The sequence below is a fragment of the Equus caballus genome, chromosome 3 (assembly GCF_041296265.1).
Source record: "Equus caballus isolate H_3958 breed thoroughbred chromosome 3, TB-T2T, whole genome shotgun sequence".
NCBI classification, from domain to species: Eukaryota; Metazoa; Chordata; class Mammalia; order Perissodactyla; family Equidae; genus Equus; species Equus caballus.
The window spans coordinates 125,011,764-125,029,967 of NC_091686.1; the positions used below are offsets into that span (position 1 = coordinate 125,011,764).

At 49.1% G+C, this 18,204-nt stretch overlaps 1 protein-coding gene across 5 annotated transcripts in view; it reads left to right on the plus strand.

The window, feature by feature from the left end:
* The window catches only part of RNF212 (ring finger protein 212), a 41,906-nt gene extending 26,429 nt beyond the window's left edge, over positions 1–15,477 (plus strand). The window contains exons 9-12 of one of the 5 annotated variants that reach the window (XM_023638549.2): positions 407–470; positions 13,861–13,930; positions 14,943–15,106; positions 15,304–15,477. In XM_023638549.2, coding sequence (XP_023494317.1) covers positions 407–470; positions 13,861–13,930; positions 14,943–15,106; positions 15,304–15,341 — 336 coding nt within the window. In that variant the 3' untranslated portion in view covers positions 15,342–15,477. Of the gene's footprint in view, positions 1–406; positions 471–1,817; positions 2,303–13,860; positions 13,931–14,942; positions 15,278–15,303 lie in introns of those variants that run through there. The other 4 variants (XM_070262867.1, XM_070262868.1, XM_070262869.1 and 1 more) reach the window with 4 other exon arrangements.
* The last annotated feature ends 2,727 nt before the right edge of the window (positions 15,478–18,204 follow it).

An 18,204-nucleotide genomic window follows, 5' to 3' on the forward strand; every position in this document is an offset into this window, starting at 1 on the left:
TAGGGCCCAGCACACACTGCCGCCTGCAAACAACACTACCACGCCCCTGTCATCAACACCTGGATTTCAAGGTGACAAAATTATGCACCCAAAATGAGGATTTACTCGAGATTTTAAAATTTCTAATGACAGCCAAGAACTTTGTTTCCTTTTTCTCTCTGCCAAAATTCTTACAAGCACTTGGTGACCCCTTCATCCCCTCGCTGCTGTGGCCTGGTGGGCAGTGGGCGCATCAGGGACTTGCTGCATTGCCCTCCACGTACGTGAGCTCGAAACCGCATCAGCCAGGAATTTGTCAGGCTGATAAGCCCAAGGAGCTGGGTTCCTAGTTAACAACGAGGAGGTTCTTGCTCCCAGGAGTGGCAGCTCTCACATGTCATCGACTTTTTTCTCTTTATGTGCTTAGCCTGAAATAGCAGCTGGCCCGACGAGAATCTCCCTGATTAGTCCACCGCAGGATGGACGCATGGGTGAGTGCACGTCCCTGAGACCACACCTCAGATCCACACGCGTGTTGAAATGTGTTCCCCTGAAGGGATGTTGAATCCCATCCGTCACAGCTTGTCCAGTGTTGTCCTTCAGTGACATCAGCGTGGGCGGCTACACACTCCCCAAAGTGGTGCAGCTCCTGGGTCTGTTGAGGGACACCTTCGTGAGCACCATTTAACATGTCACGGAAGAAACTGCTGTGTCTCCTGGGTTTGAGCAAAGGTTGTGTCACGGGACTGGCTGACTGAGAATTGTTGGAGTCTCTGGTCGGTTTCCGAAGTGAGTGCCCACCACACCCGCTGGTTCAGGCCCTTCCCCCTGGGGTCACAGTGAGCCCTCTTGCCCCCCGACCCCTGTCGCCCCTAGTGCTGTGAAGCACAAGGCCTTCTGGCCAGTACGGTCGCCCACACGGGCTCTCTGCCTCCATGTCCCTCCCTCGCCAAACGCCAGCCAACTCCGTGGAATTAATCTCGCTGCCATCCTGGAAACGTTTAAATTCGTGACCAATACTTGTTCTGCACCATGAGCTCTTCTGTCCTTTCTCGCCGTTGCTGCCTGCATCTCGCTTCTTAGATCCGTCTTTCTTCTTGCTGACGCTGCCGTTCTAGTAATGGCCTCAGTGAGGGCCTCCAGGTGCAGCTCTCCTGGGCATCCTTTCTGGAGCCTCTGGTTCCACCCACACCCTGAGCGAGTGTGTAGGTGCCCCGGGAGCGCTGGCTCAGGCCCCTCGTCCTTCAGCACTTTGGGGAGGTGGCGCCAGCCTGTCCTCCGTGTCCACGGTGCTGTGCTTTTGCCTCTGGAAGCTTTGGGGTGTCTGCTGGCCATGAGGTGCCCGGCTCGAGTGCTCATCCCGCTCAGGCCTCCTTCAGGTCTGCATGCTCGCGTCCGCCTCCCTGCCTCTCCCGCGGGAGCCCTGTTGTCTGTCCCAGCACTTTTCCTTTGTGCTTCCCACCTGGGTTCTGTCAAGCGGCTCACAGGTACAGCTCCTGCGCCCCTCAGTTGAGTTTCTGTCGCAGTGATCTGATGTGCCACTCTTCAGCTGGCTTGTCCCCATGGATGGAGCACCTGTCACACCTTGGGGAGCATTGGTGACACTTGTGCTCAAGTCCTGCTCAGCTGCCTGTTGATGCGTTTCCTTGGTGATGCAAGTCGCGTTTCTCCAGGGTGCATGTTCTTGCTGTGCGCCCGCCTTGGTTGGGAGCATCCTGTGGGGCCCATGTCCTTGCCTGCACAGGGCTGGACAAGCTGCCCTCCCACCCTGGTGCTGCCCGCGCCCCACCCATGCCCCCGCCTGTGGCCCAGCTTCATGGTTCCCATTGTCTTCACAGGAGGCCAGCAGCATGTGAGCGACTGGCAGCTTCTGGAACCGCTGCATCCTCCTTCCCCACACAGACACCCGGGGTCTGGCTGGCGTGTGCCCGCCACCCTGCTCAGCTGTGCTCTCGGCCTGGAGCACCCTCCCTGCCTCTCCTGGGGCCGACCTCACGTCGGGGTGAGGGGGGCTCGTATGAGGACACGTGTACTCACTTGACTCTGTCCCCAGCTACGTTTCCAGAAGGTCACAGGGAGCACAGGGACCCTCTGTGTGTTGATAAGTGTCAACAAGTTACAAGGGCTGCCCCGGGGGCGTCTGGCACCCTGAGTGTCTGTGGTGCCCCCTTTCCAGTCTGAAAGGAGAGGGCCTCGTTTCTGTGACTGTCAACGATTCTGAGCGTTTTCATCTTGGGCATCTTGTGGGTTTTCTATGAATTGTCTGTTTTTCTCTTTCCCTTCATGTGCATGAAACCCTCGATATAAAGGGTATGACCTTTTACCCAATGTGCTTTCTCATTTTGTATTTGATTTTTTGCATTTTAGACATTTAACATTTTTATCTTCTCAAATCTGTTACTATTATCTTTTTTATTTCATAGGTTTTTATGCTTAGATTTTTTTCCCATTCCCAGATCATTTTCTTCTAGTTTTTAATGTTTACCTTTTTCCAAATTCTTGGGAGTATATTTGGAGAGAGAGACGTTGTAAGATGAGTGTCCAACTTGGTATTTTTATAATTTGTTTTGAAAATGTCTCAAACACACAGAAAAATGGTAAAACAGGGTAAAAACTCCCATGTCCCCCTCACCTGGACTCCCCAGCTGTGAACATCGTGCCATATTTTCCCCTCTGGGTCGTCAGAGTTTCTCTGAGGCGCTGAGAGCAGGTTACAGCTGTGGTGCCTGCTCCCCTGAAAGACAGGGCCTCCTCCGCAGGACTGCCCGCAGCCCAGGCCGCTCGGCCCCGACACAGCTCGGCCCGTCAGCCGTCGCGGCCAGACTCCTTTACCCCTCAGGTCCAGAGTCCCGTGTGAACACACCCTGTCTCCAGGTGTAACACCTCTTCAGTCCCCTCCAGGCTGGAGCAGACCCTCATGCTTTCCCTGTCTTTGCCATCCTCAACAGTTTTAAAGAATACAGTCCTTAAATTCTAGAAGACGACCCATGAGCTGGCTTGTCTGGTGTTTGTTTCCTCATAAGACCAGACCAAGCTCTCCTAGCAGCAATGCCCATAACTGCTGCCTCTTCTTGGCACATCATGTCAGGGCACACACAGTCACCCTGTCCCACCATGGGGACATCCACCGTGTCACCCGGCTGCACTGGTGTCTGTCAGTTTCTCCAAGCTGGCACCATGACCTGCTCTGATGAGCATCCCATGGACGCTGATTCTCTCTTCTTCATCCAGCCTTCACCCCAACAGTCAACCATTGTTGTGACGACTGTGTGGAGTGACTTCCATATATCCACAAGTCCTTCTACATGTGTCAGTTGGCATTCTACTGAGGAAGTGCTTTCCCTTTTATCTAATTTATGTATTCATTCATTTATTTATAGAACGTAGATTCATGGATTCCTGTTTTATTCAACAGGTTGTATTCTCTGCTCCAGTTCTCTTAGATATGGCCATGTGCAAAGTGCTCTTAAAAAATACCAACCAAAGATTCTGTAACCAGTAGAATTCTCCTTTTATAATGAAGATGAATCTCAACAACAAAAAATCAGACAATACGATCAAAAAATGGGCAGGGGATATGAATAGACGTTTCTCCAAAGAAGATATACAGATGGCCAATAGGCACGTGAAAAGATGCTCATCGTCACTGATCATCAGGGAAATGCAAATCAAAACTACACTAAGATATCACCTTATACCTGTTAAGAATGGCTATAATCACCAAAACAAAAAATAACAAATGTTGGAGGCGTTGTGGAGAAAAGAGAACCCTCATACACTGCTGGTGGGAATGCAAACTGGTGCAGCCACTATGGAAGACAGTATGGAGATTCCTCAAAAAATTAAAAATAGAACTACCATATGACCCAGGTATCCCACTACTGGGTATCTACCCAAACAACTTGAAATCAACAATCCAAAGTAACTTGCACCCCTGTATTCACTGCAGCACTATTCACAATAGCCAAGACATGGAAGCAACCCAAGTGTCCAGTGACCAATGATTGGATAAAGAAGATGTGGCATATATTTATATACACTGGAATACTACTCATCCATAAAAAAGGATAAAATCATCCCATTCACAACAACATGGATGGAACTTGAGGGCATCATGTTAAGCAAAATAAGCCAGACAGAGAAAGACAGTCTCTGTATGACTCCATTCATATGTGGAAGATAAACACGTGGACAAAGAGAACAGCCTAATGGTTACCAGGGGGAAGGGGGGGGTGAGGGGTGGGCACAAAGGGTGAAGTGGTGCACCTACAATATGACTGACAAACAATAATGTACAAGTGAAATTTCACAAGGTTGTAAGCTATCATAACCTCAATAAAAAGGGAAATAGAAAAAAAAGTATATTCAAAGTAATTTTTAAAATGGAGATGAAATTAAGACAGTCACAGAGTAACAAAAACAGAATTTGTTGCTAACAGACCTGCCCTACAAGAAATGCTGAAGGAAGACGTTTACACTGATGGTACCGGACTCCACTGGAAGGAGCAAAGAGTGTCAGAGGTGGAAAGCATGTAGGGGAGTGTAAGACATTCTTATTCTCTGACTCTACTACTTAAAATGTAAGGTGGTTGAAGCAACTTTTGTTGGGGTTATAACAAATAGCTTAACATACACAACAATAAGCACAGAGGAGGGGAAGGAAATGCAGCTATGTTGGAGCAGAGGTGCTGCATTTCACTAGAATTAAGTCTGTATTAATAGAATTAGACTTGTTTAGTTTAACATACATAACTCCAAAATACAGTTTAAAATTCAAGAGGAATTAAAATATTACATTATTACATAATACTACAATATCAAATTAAAAAGGATTTGTTTAATGCAAAAGAAGGCAATAAAGGCAGACTAGAGGAAAAAAGAGACATCGGACATCTAGACAATAAATAGCAAAATGGCAGATGTAAATCAAATCACATCAGTACTTAGATTAAATACGCTGATCAAAAGGCAGAGATTGTCATACTAGATAAAAGCAAGATGCAGTTACACAGTCCACAAGAGACACGCTTTAAATTCAACACAAATAAGTGCAAGGTAAAAGGATGGGAACGATGCCATGCAGACAGTAACTAGATGAGAACTAGAGCAGTGATGCAAGTATCAGACAAAAGAGACTTTAGGACAAAGAAGGTTTCTGGAGACAAGGAGGAACATCTCATCATGATAAAGGGTCACTGTGTCAGGAAGACACAGCAGTTAGAATGTTATACATCCGACAACAGAGCAGATGTGTGAAGCAAAGGCTGCTGGGAAGAAGAAACAGACAGTTGTTGAATACGTGTTCCAGGGGTCAGCAATGCAGTTCTGGAGCCACGTGGAGAACCAGGCTTTCAGGAAACCACAGGGCTGCATTCATTTTCATTTACTTATAGTGGAAATGTATCATATTGATCTTTTTTCCAAACAACCCATAGCTGGAAATGAATTTATTTCACACTGTTCATAACAACTATCCATCCATCTTATGTGTATGTTTGTGTGTGGTGTATATATATACACCATATTGAATGACACAAGACCAATCCAGTGGTATGAGATTATTTTTAACTGTCAAAAAAAGCATCAGCAACAGTTGAGTCATCTTATGTTAAGGTCGAACAGTGTCTAAGTACTTTCTGAAGCACATAGTCAAAATGATGTGTGCCCAACTCTAGTATAAAATTCCTAGAACAATGGCTGTGTATTTTTTTCCTTTGAAATCTGGACCCATGTGACAACGTTCTCGTGAAAACATTAATTAGCAAGTCGTGGTTGTTTGGAAGAACTGTGGCCATGAAGGTACAATTGATAGCAAAAAAAAAAAAATCAGTTTTAGAGCTCTCAGTACCCTCAGAGATTGATGGAACAGCTAGATAAGGAAAGACATAAAGGGGAGCAGGAGCAAACAAGATATGAGACATTCAGGAAACAAGCAGCAAAGAGGCACAAACCTGACCTATGGGTAGAAACTTTGAACGTAAGTGCACCAGGTACTCCAGTGAAAAAGCAGAAGCTGTCAGACTGGAACAATAGGAAGACCCAAGTGGATGCTGTCTACAAGAGATACACTTTAGATTCAAAGATACAAGTAGGTTGAAAAAAATTATAGAAAAAATCTGGAGTGGCTGTTTTCAGTAGGTTTTGAATTAAGAAATATGACTGGAGACAAAGAGGGGTATTTCATGATGGTAAAAGGGGTAATATATCAGGAAGACCTAACAGTTGTTGGTGTAGACACACCAAAAAAGGAAGCCCTAAAATACATGAGGCCAAAACTGACAATTAAAAAAGGAAGCAGTTAGGGGCCGGCCCAGTGCCACAGCAGTGAAGTTCGCACGTTCTGCTTCTTGGTGGCCCAGGGTTTGCCAGTTCAGATCCTGGGTGCGGACATGGCACCACTTGGCAAAAAGCCATGCTGTGGTAGGCATCCCATGTATTAAAAAAAAAAAAGTAGAGGACAGTGGGCATGGATGTTAGCTCAGGGCCAGTCTTCCTCAGCAAAAAGAGGAGGATTGGCAGATGATAACTCAGGGCTAATCTTCCTCAAAAAAAAAAAAAGTTAATCCAACAATTATGATCTGGATATCTCAATACCCCATGGTTAATAATTGATAAGACAATTAGACAAATAATCAATAAGAAGATAGGAGACTTGAACAGTGCTATTAACCCCAATTGACTTATCTGACAAGTGTAGACATCACCCAACAACACCAGAATATAGATTCTTTTCAAGTGCAACGGAGCATTCTCCAGAACAGATCATGTACTGGGACAGGAAGCAAGTTCCAGTGCACTTCAAAGGACTAAATCACACACAGTGTATTTTCAGACCACAATGGGATTAAATTGGAAATCAGCAATAGAAAAATCTGAGAATAAAATGAATATTTGGAAATTAACACAATTCTAACTAACTTATGGATCGAAGGAAAAACCAGAAGTAACATCAGAAAATATTTTGAACTGAATGAAAGGAAATACAACGTATCAAAATGTATAGGCTGCAGATAAAGCAGTGCTTAGAGGGAAATGCACAGCTCTAAGTCCTTTAGAAGGAAGGGGACCTAAAGTCAGCCATCTAAGCTTCCACCATAGGAAGGTACAAGAGAGTAGAGTGGAAATCCATGAAATGGAAAACAAAAACAATAGAGAACATCAATGAAACCTAGTTTGTCTTCTGAAAAGAACAGCAAAATTGGTAAACTTTTGCCTAGACTTAGCAAGAGAAAAAGAGAGAACACAAATTACCAGTGTCAGGAATAAAAGCAGGGACATCACTATACACCCTACAGATATTGAAGGGATTGTAAGGGGATATTGTGAGCAACTCTGTGCTAACAAGTGGTTCACGTGAAGTTGACAAATTCCTAGAAAGAAATTACCAAAACTACCTCAAGAAATAGGAAATCCGGATAGATCTCTGTCAAGTAAGGAAGCTGAATTAGTACTTTCTACATCTTCCCACAAAGAAAATCCTGTTTCCCAATGGCTTCGTGGGTGAATTCTATGAAACGTTTAGGGAGGAACTAATACCAATCCTACCTAAACTCTTTCAGAGAATAGAAGAGGATCAGACGCTTCCCAGTGCGTTTCATGAGGTCAGTAATGTCTTAATAACGAAGCCAAAGACAACACAAGAGAAAGACTGAGCAACGTTCCACATGAGTATGGGTGCAAAATTCTTTAGAAAGCTCTGAGGCAATCAAATCCAGCAGCATATAAAAAGGTTTATGTACCATCACCAAGTGGGGTTTACCCAAGGAATTCAAGGTTATTTGACATCTGAAGACCAGTTAATATGGCAACTGTATTAGGACAGTAACAGACCTAAAAACAAGATCTTTTCAAGAGAAAAAAACTTTGACAAAATTCTCAAGAAACATGTAATAGAAGGGAACTTCCTCAGCCTCATAAAGGACATCTACAGAAAACCCACAGCCAGCATCATAATATTGAGAGATTGAAAGTGTCCCCTTGACACCAGGAACAAGGCAAGGATGTCCACACGTACCACTTCTATTTGACTTTGTACTGGAGGTTCTTAGCCAGTACAGTGTGGCCAGACAGAAATTAAAGGCACCTGGGTTGGAAAGGAAGAAGTGTAGACAGCATAATCTTGCAGGTAGAAAGTCATAAAGAATCTGTGAGAACACTACTAGAAACCATAAACAAGATTGGTAAGGTTACAGGATGCAAGATCCATCTACAAAAATCAGTTAATTCTAGATACAGACGTGTGCTGCATAACGACATTTCGGTCAATGACAGACCCTATATACAATGGTGGTCCCATAAGATTAGTACCATGTAGCCTAGGTGTGTAGTAGGCTACACCATCTACAAAACCTTTTGCAAAATATCAGTGTGTAGGTACACTCTGTGATGTTCACCTGATGACAGAATCACCCAATGATGCATTTCTCAGAACATGTCCCCGTCATTAAGTGACACATGACGGTACTAAGGACAGTCCAAAACTGAAATTAATCAATTGAGCATAAGTGTCACAGTTTTCTCCTGGACTTCCTGTTCTATTGGCCAGCATATCCTGTCCTTTTATAAATACCATCGTGTCTCGATTCCTTTCACTTTACAAGAAGTTTTGAAGTCAGACAGTTAAGCCCTGTACCTCCGTTCTTAATTTACCAAAATAATTTTGGCTATTTTAGGTCATTTGCATTTCCATGTAAATTTTAACATCCATTTGTCACATTCTACCCAAAAAGCCTGCTGGGATTTTGATGGAAATTTTATTGAATTTGTACATCAATTTGGGGGAGAATTTCTGTCTTAGTTTTGAGTCTTTCACTTCATAGCCATGACATATCTATCTCTCCGTTTATTAGATCTTTAATTTATCTAAAGAATCTTTTGCAGTTTTCAGTGTACGGGTCTTTTACTTTATGGATAAATTTACACTTAGGTATTTAATTATTGTTGATAGTGGAATTTTCTTCATTTAATTTTCTGATTGGTTATAGTTTGCATGATCTATCTTTTCCCATCCTTTTATTTTCAACCTGTTTGTGTCTTTGAATCGAAAGTGTGCCTCTTGTAGACAATATATGGTTAGGTCTTGCTATTTTTTTTTTGGCTTGATCCATTTTTAACATCTCTGCCTTTTGATTGGACTGTTTAGCCCATCAGTGGTTAAGAGGGTTATTTATATGTTTGGATTTATGTCTGCCTTTGTTTGTGTGTGAGTTGGGATTTTTTTGTTTATGCTTATCTCCTTAACTGCCTTGTTTTGCATTAAATATTTTTAGTGTGCCATGTTGTTATGGACTGAATTGTGTCCCCTCAAAATTCGTATATTGAAGCCCTAACCCCCAGGGTGACTGTGTTTGAGGTGGGACCCCCAGGAGGTCGATGAGGTCGTACGGGGGGCCCTGATCTGGTAGGATTAGTGTCCTTATGAGAAGAGACCCCAGAGAGCTCGCTCCCTGTCTCCATGCGCACACACACAAAGAGGAGGCCGTGTGAGGACCCAGCAAGAGGGCAGCTGTCTGCAAGCCAGGAAGCGAGCCCTCACAGCCCGAATTCAGCCAGCACCTTGGTCTTGGGCCTCTGGCCTCCGGGACTGTGAGGACAGAATTTCTGTTGCTTAAGCCCACAGTCTGTGGTGTTCTGTTCCAGCAGACTGAGGCGCGTTTGATGCCTCGGTTGGTACTGTGCAGTGGGTTTTGTTTTTTCTTAGCGATTGCCCTAGGGATTACAACATGCATCTTCTGACCTACTTGAGGTGAAAGCTGACTTAATCCTGGAGAAATACAGCAGTGTCGCTGCAGCCAGGTTCCACTTCCTCCCCTACTTGGTAATGTTTTCTTTACATATGTCATTACGTATGTTATATATAGCACTCACACGTGTTATAAACCCAACAGTTCAGGATTGTAGTTGTTTCTTGTAAACCAGCTCACATTTCTCAGAGATCACAAGAGGAAACAGACACGTGCGTTCTTCACATTTGTCATGTTTTTACCATTTCCAGTGCTCCTCATTCCTTCCGTGGGTTCAAGGTGCTGTCGGCTGTCACCTCCTTTCAGCCTGAAGCAGCTGGTCACTGCAGGGTGGGCGGCCAGCATGAGTTCTCTCAGTGTTGCTCACCTTTGGGTGTCTCCAGTTTGCCTTCATGCTGAAGGGCCGCTTCCCTGGATGTGGGATTCCTGGTTGACAGTTTCTAGCACTTTGCATGGTGGTTCTGCCTCCTGTGGCTTCCTTCGTCTCTGATGAGACGTCAGCTGTGGGCCGCACTGTTCTGTGTGTGACGAGCTGCTTTTCTCTTTGTTTTTCCCTCCCGATAGCTTTAGAGTAATTTTTGAAGTTGTGAAGTGCGTCCTCCGACTTTGTCTTCCTTCTTCTAGATTCTTTTGGCTCTTCTGCTGATGACCTGCATGTGCTGGGAGCCTACTCACATGCAGCCAGTGCTCTGACCACTCCCGACTATGCTGTCCCAGGCGCTCTGGGTGCCCCCTGCTCATCCCCCTGCCCATGTGTGTGTTTTTCCTTTGGCCAGGATTACGTGGAGCACAGCCTTTCTCTGGTGCTCTGGTCTCCAGAGTCTCCCCATTCGATTTCTGGCTGGTCTCTGCTCTGCCCAGTCGTGGCTGCAGGCCAGCAAAGCTGTGGGCTCCCCATTTGCGACCGATTCACCTCTTGTGGGGTGGCTGTGCTTTCTGCTGGTCAAGGCTTCCCCCCTGGAAGCAAAGCCGTGAGTTCCAAGCCGCCCCTCGCTGGTGCAGCTGCCCTCTCACCAGCCCCAGGCAGAGCGCCCTCTTCCACCCAGGCCACCGCAGGTGTTCCAGCACGGATGCCATTGATTTCTTAAAACAGTTGTTTTTACAAGTTCATCCAGTTTTATACTCAGTCTTGTAGAGGTGGTTTGCTGATTTCGACTCCACAAGCCAGAAGTGTCTTCTCAGCACTCATTGAATGACTTAAAACACTGCCTGCAGCCGTCCCACTTCACCCGGTGACAGGCGGTCCACAGATGGCTGCACAGTTTCATGTCCTCTCATGTTATGCCCATGGCTGATTGGTTTAAGAGCATTTCTGGGTATCTTCCCTCTCAGTGATCAGACAGGAGCGATTGCTTTGAGGCACATTGTCTCATCCAGAAAACAGCAGAGCCTTGTTCATCTGGCACCACAGGGCAATGAGTTTTTCCATATTCCAGATAATCAAACTTACCCTCTTGAAATGTCACATTTCTTTTTTAATTTTTATTTCTTTTTTCTCTCTCCCTTTTTTCTTTTTTTGGCAGGGAAGATTCGCTCTGAGCTGAGATCTGTTGCCAGTATTCCTCTTTTTTTTCTACTGCCCAAAGGCCCTGAGTACATAGTTGTATATTCTGGTTGTAAGTCCTTCGAGTGCTTGTCTGTGAGCCACCACCACAGCATGGCTGCTGACAGACGGGTGGTGTGGTTCCGTGCCTGGGAAGCAAACCCCGGCCACCAAAGCAGAGTGCTGAACTTTAAGCACGAGGCCACCAGGGCTGGCTCTCAAAATGTTTTTAATTTAAATTTTTCAAATGAAAATCTTTCTAAAATGCATTAAATAATATTGCTTTCCTGAGCAGAATTCAAGGCTCTGGCTTGGAGGTGTCTCATTGGTAAGAGAGCATCCCTCTGGCTCCTGGTTTTGTTTTGTTTTCTTTTTTAAAGATTGGCACCTGAGCTAACAGCTGTTGCAATCTTCTTTTGTCTTTTTTTACCCCTGCTTTTTCTCCCCAAAGTCCCCCAGTACATAGTTGTATATTCTTGTTGTAGGTCCGTCTGGTTGTGGCATGTGGGACTCTGCCTCAACATGGCCTGATGAGCAGTGCCATGTCCGCGCCCAGGATCCAAACCAGTGAAACCCTGGGCCACTGAACTGGAGCCCGTGAACTTAACCACTCAGCCACAGGGCCGGCCCCAGTTTCCTGGGTTTTAATTGGCTGGAGCACGGGGCACCCTCACAGCCTGAGGACGTCCTCCTCTGGTCCTGCGGCCCTGCCATGCTCTTGAGCTCTTGGTGGCTCTGGGATAGTTTTCCGTCTTCCCAGCCGCCCCACCGTCCTCGGCAGCTCACTGAGCTACTGCTCTTTAGAACAGACTCTGCCCTGTCAGGGTTATCAGGCAGAGCCCGAGGGACTCCTGAGAGCCCACCGCCTGCTGGGTGTGCAGAATGCCCACTGCGCTCTGGCCACAGAGCCCTGAGCACACAAGGCCTGAGAGGGCTGCCCACACGGCCCCCATGAGTTGTTGGTCTCTTGGAGCCTGAGTTTCCTCATCTCTGTATGTCCACTGTAAATTACTGTAAAGAGTAAATAAGAAACTTCCAAGTGACCGTGAGCCTGATGTCACCGAGCAGAGAGCCACTGCTGGTGGCTGCTGGTTCTGCCGTGTGTTGACGGGTGCCCAATTTGTTTGAAATCAGGTGGTGAGGCCAGCAGATGAGGAGACAACCGCTGTGAAGGGAGAAGTTCACACTCAGAGGCAGGTGGCAGGAGGCAGGCACGCAGGAGTCCTGACTGTTTTCAGGGGAAGGAGTGGGCGACAGGGCGGGACAGGCTGGCAGGTTTGGGATTGGCTGGCTGGAGTCGCTGTAGCGGTCTCAGGGTGGGGCCCCACGTTCTCTGAGGCCCAGCCTCAGGTGATTAGGGCAGAGCGTGAAAGTCAGAGGAGGCAGGTCAGAGGAGGCAGATCAGAGCGCAGGTTCAGAGTGGCTGGTGTTTGTGTCAGAGGCACGCTTGCAGGCAGACCCTTCACTGGCCCTGGGGGTCCGTTGACCCTGGGAGGGGCACTCTCTCCAGGATTAGCAAGGCCCCAGGACGTCAAACCATCGTAAATACAGACCGTAAAAAACGTGGTTAGCACAGCCACAGCTGAGACAGTTTGCCTCCCTGGTTCTCAGCGTTGTGCGGGGTCTTCCTAGGGTCACCTGCAGACTCTCAGCAGGGCTGCGGTGCCACCAGAGGGCAGTGTCCTCCCGCCATCCACACAGCCCAAGGGCAAACAGACCAGACCTCCATTGTCCACTTAGCGCTGTGCAGCCTTGGGAAAGGCACTCACGGCTCTGATCCAGGTTCTTCAATGAGGAGAGGGGTGACGTGAGAGGACACATAGGGAGCCTAAGCTAACGCTGTCTTCCTTCTCTCCCTGCCTTTCTTATGTCAAAATTCTACAAGATTTGGATACAAAAGTATTCAGGTGTTAAAGGAGGGCCATCTTTACCCATCTGCCCTCTGGTGTGACAGAAGCTACCAGGGACGTTTGCAGGGTTAGCTGAAGTGTCTTACCCACCTGTTAGGATTTCAACACAGAGACGCGGCCGGGTGTAAACCTGTGGTTTGAATGGAGACCACCTTGAGTCCTGGCACTGACGGGCGGGCTCGGTCCTGCTGCCCCCACACCTGTCAGAGCTGGAGGAGTGTTTCCCTTCCCACGGCTCTCAGAGCATGGGGACAGTGTGGGTGCCCATCATTACTGAGTGTCTCCCACATGCCTTCCCGCACCGCCCACGGGCAGCAGAGGTGGAGGCCGCGGCTGAGCACAGTGTCAGCTGAAGCTCAGCACCCAAGTGTCTGTGCCTGGGTCTTGATATCAGACCACTCAGCCGTCAGGACGGTTTGAATCTTCTCTGAGCTGCAGCCATGCGTATGGGCGCAGTGTTCACTCCCCATCATGAGGGCGCTACTGCCGCATCGGGAAGAGTTTGGGGGCTGAGCAGGGATGGGGCGTGGTGGGATGGAGCTCAGTGGGGATGGGCACACGGTGGGGACAGGAGGGGCTCGCCCAGTCTCGTGAAGGGGACAGGTCAGAGCACAGAGCACACGGCAGGTGTGACTTTCTCCTTCCTTTGAGCAGGTGGTACTCACGTTTCATCCCGCCCCTGCAGGCAGCGTCTCCCACGGCCCTCAGCACCTCGGCCTGACGCCAGGTCACAGCAGCATGCCACAGGCTCTCAGGTAGCGTCCCTCACACAGCTCCTTAAAGACGTTTAAAATGGAAAGTGAGAAACAAGACTCCTCGTGATCTGACTTACTAGAAATAGTGCTTTCTAACCCCATTTTTACGTGCTCTGAGTGAGGATATATTGTGCAGACCACTTCATATTTTGCTTTCTTTAAGCTAAAATATAGCTTAGGCAGTTGCCCTGTTACTTAAAGCTCTGATAGAGCCATGTAATGGGTGCACGACACCTCGTCACAGGAGCAGACCAGACCGGCCGCGCTCTGAGGGCAGGTGGCCAGTATTCTCGTGCTTGAGCCAGTGGGCGTGGCTGTGTGCCGCTAAGACTATCTACAAGAGCAGGTGAGGCTGGCTTTGGCCCAGGGCCTGCCGTCCACTGGCCGCCCTATACGTGCTCGAAGGCCAGGAGGTCTCTAGAAGTTGGCCTCCCACTCCCCACCCCCGACCTAAAGCCTCTTAGTGGCTTCCAGTGCCGGTGGGCGCAGTCCAGCCGCTGGCCTCCAGCATCCTCTCCCAGCTCACCCAGAGCCGTGTCTGTGTGCCTGCTACCCCTTGACTCACAAGGCCACCCTGCCTGCCTCCTGCCCACACCCGTGACAGGACCGGGATTACTCTCCTCACCCCATTCCACCCCCAGGGCAGCCGGGCCCCCCTACCTGGTTCCCACTGATTATACCTCCTGACTGCTGTCAGCATCAGCAGAGGAGGGGCTCCTACGGCAGGCGCTGGGCCCTGGTCACGGGCAGCCATCCTCTCAGGCCCCGCTCAGAGTCACCACAGCCCAGAGAAGGTGCTGGAGGCTGCCTGGTGGGCGCTGCATGGGCAGCTGCTCCCGCAGGAGCACTTAGCCCCCAGCACAGCACGTGGCCTCACTCATCCTGGGCACTTAGAACGTGTTTTTGAATCAACACATAGTCTTTAAAACCAAAAAATAGTCAGTGCTTGAATTATCATGTTGCCAAGGACATTTGAAGCGTTGCTGATTCTGTTTCTTGACTTCACTGCTAGGATTCCATCGCTGCAGATCCCCTGTAAGGGCCCGTCCCACACTCCAGCCCCCCAGGCACCAGGCAGAGCGGGAAGCAGGGGCTCGCCCAGCCTTGGGGGCCCCCGGGCCCCAGCCCCCCGGCAGCCCATCAGCATCTCAGGGCTGCTGCAGAGGCGGCACGCAGGCAAGTGTGCTCCCCCAACATGCGAGCATCTCTTGGAAAAGTACATTTGAGAAAACGTTACGTATGTGTGACAAGAGCAAACTTGAACCTTTGAACGTTCTTGAGAGCTGTGTTTCTGAGCTTTTCGTTAGTGGTGCAGAACTCAGTGGTGTTCACTTGTGTGTTCACTGTGGGTTATGACTCTGATGCTCCCGCAGGGTCTGCTGCCGTCCGGGGGTTCGCACATGAGAGGTGAGCCTGCTCCTGCCTGTCCGCGGATTTCAGTTCTTCAGCCTGCCTGCCAGCACGCCTGCGTTAGGCGGTAAATGGAATTGTATGTTTTTGCTTGATGGAATAATTAATACAACTGAATAAAGCATTTTTTGATTATCGGGGGGCAGCGTATATGTCATACATTTGAAACTTGGGTCTTCTCCGAACTTCCTTAAAATGGTGTTGCAGCAGAGTGCACACCTGTGTCCGCTCGTGGCTGGGTTTCTGATGGCGGCCCTCGGGCTGGCAGGAGGGTCTGTGGCGTGGGACGGCTGCATGGCTCAGGCAAGCCCTGTGCCCTGGTCGTCGGTCGTCTGGACACAATTCTGTTACGTGATGCTCATGACTCATGTGACACCGTGTTTGCGATGAACCTGCCTCCCAGGGTGCATTTTGTGCCTGACTTCTCCCCACCAGGCGGGCGCGTTGCCCATGCTCGGCCAAGGAGGGCAACGTGCTTCCTCCTCACCCCCTAGTCGGGACCACACCAGGTTGGAAAAGAGGCTTGTGGAGTTAATTATAATCCTTTATGTTGCAATTACCTAAACCTTGGTCTGGTCGTCCCTCCTGGGTCAGGCTCACTGCGAGAGCAGGTGACAAGCCCCAGGAGAGGCCCCTCCGCACTGGGGAGCCTGAGGCAGGTGCACTTTGTTTCAGGCTCTGCGCCCGTCACCCCTACCTCCTGGCTGTCTCCCCTGGGCCGGGAGGCGTCACAGGGGCAGGAGGGGCACTCATGTGCTCTTGCTGTCCTCTGGAAGGTGCCTGGCGCATGCACAGCCACTGCCATGTGTGGGCCGACATGCGTGCCAAAGTGGACCATTCAGAGACCTTGCATTTGGGGTGCAGAGTGCGTGTTCTCTGTTGGTTCCATTCCCAGGAGCATGTAAATACTATAAATCCTTAATTGTGGGTGTGCTTTTCCCTGCGTGTGTTGTGTAATGTGCACATGAGTGTTTCAGACGTTGAAACGTGGGCTGGCTGTGAAATGCCGGTGAAGGTGCGTTTCAATGACCCATCCTGCTTCAGCTCTGTGCGCCCAGCAGCAGGATCCTGAGGCTGGAAGTGCACTTCCAGGTGTTCCACAAAGGGATGGGACAGCGGATGGCCGGTGGGTGTGGTCCTCCTTCCAAGACACCAAGAAATAGTCCACATGGGCGTGGCCACCGCACGGCCACTCCTCTCTGGGCCTGTGCGCGTCCGCGGGTGGGCACCAGGCCTGCTTGGTTTGGGGCTGATTGTTGGTCCTTAATTCTAAAGCCTCACTTCTTCTGTCACCTCACCTTGCTTTTTAGACACAAACTTTGAGCCCATATTTTCAATATTTCATGTTCTTTATTTTTTGTTGTTTTTTTCACAGTTGAGTATCCATTTGGCCAGTTGAAGTCCACTGGGCGTCCAGTTGAGACGGTGTCTGCCGTGGCCAGCAGTGGCACCAGCGCCCTTTCCCTCCCCTTATCACTGACAGCACATCTGTTCTTCTTTTTCAGTAATTGTCAGTGGGAAGGCAAAAGTAAATAAACGTCCAGATAATAGTGCAAATCCTGCTTGGACAGAGATGACAGCATGGCCAAACTTAAAGTGGGGCCCACACCACCAGGTGTTAGCTCAGAACCTTCATCTCTCGTGGACAAAAGCCAAATTCAGCCTGGAAATGGCAGTTTAGGGGCTTTGACAGATAATTCATGAAAGTGTGAGCTGAATGAAAATAAGATGCATGGAATCAAAGGCCAGCAGTGGTTTAAAAGGATCGTTGCACGAGGCCTGCCTGGTGGTGTAGCAGTTAAGTTCATGTCCTCTGGTTCGGCAGCATGGGGTTTGCAGGTTCAGAGCCCAGGCACAAACCTACACAGTGCTCATCCAGCCACGCTGTGGCTGCATCCCACATACAGAATAGAGGAAGATTGGCACAGATGTTAACTCAGGGCCAATCTTCTTCACCAAAAAAATAAAAATTAAAAAAAGGTCGTTGTGGGGTCAGCATGATGGCGGTGGGGTGGCAGAGCGTTGACCGGTGCCTGCACCAGGCCGTGGGCTCTCTGTGCCCTGTCTGTCCTGCAGGGAAGGTGTTGAAACCCTTCTGTGGCTTGGCGGTTTGGGGTGTGTAGGGGCACAAGCAGCTGAGCGCTGCTCCTGCGCCAGCCATCCTGCCCTCATCCTGGCCCTCTTCCTGGCTGGTGGCATGTGGCCTGGAGGCAGCAGTGTGCCAGGCCTGCGCGGGAGGGTGAGGGCCGAGGAGAGAGACGGGCTGGGACTTAATGGCAGCTGCTCCCTGGTAGTCTTGGGACCTCACTTTCTCATCTGCAACACGGAAATTATGTGCAACCTTCCTTTCCCCTCCCTCGTTTCTTACAGGACAAGAATTGTGTGGCAGGCATCTCGACACACCTGTGGCCCAGAAGCTGCCAGCTGCCACCACTTGCACTTTTTTGTTTTCTTGCAGCCACTGTGTAGTCATGACTCAGAGCAAGGGCTTCAGAGTTCAGGTCCAGACCTGGGCTCCATCTTCCCCTCTGCTGGCACAGGCGAGGCCCTGAGCACATCGCCTGTCACAGCGCAGGCGCCAGGTGAGAGTATGTCTGCACGTCCCCTGCACGGCCTCTGCAAACCTCCCGGAAGCTCCAGGAAGTGTCAACGTTTCTAACTGTGATTTTTCTTTCTCTGCTAAGCCTCTGAGTTTTGAGGAAAAAATCTTTGAGACTAAAGTGAATGTATACAGACAGGAGGTGTCTCAGGCAGCACATGGGAGTCCGAGGAAGCGCCCTGGAAGGGACCGCCGGGAGGAATGAACCTGCATTTGGCCGGCTGGTGGGGTCCACGGGAGCACTGGAGGGAGGCTCTTCGGGAGA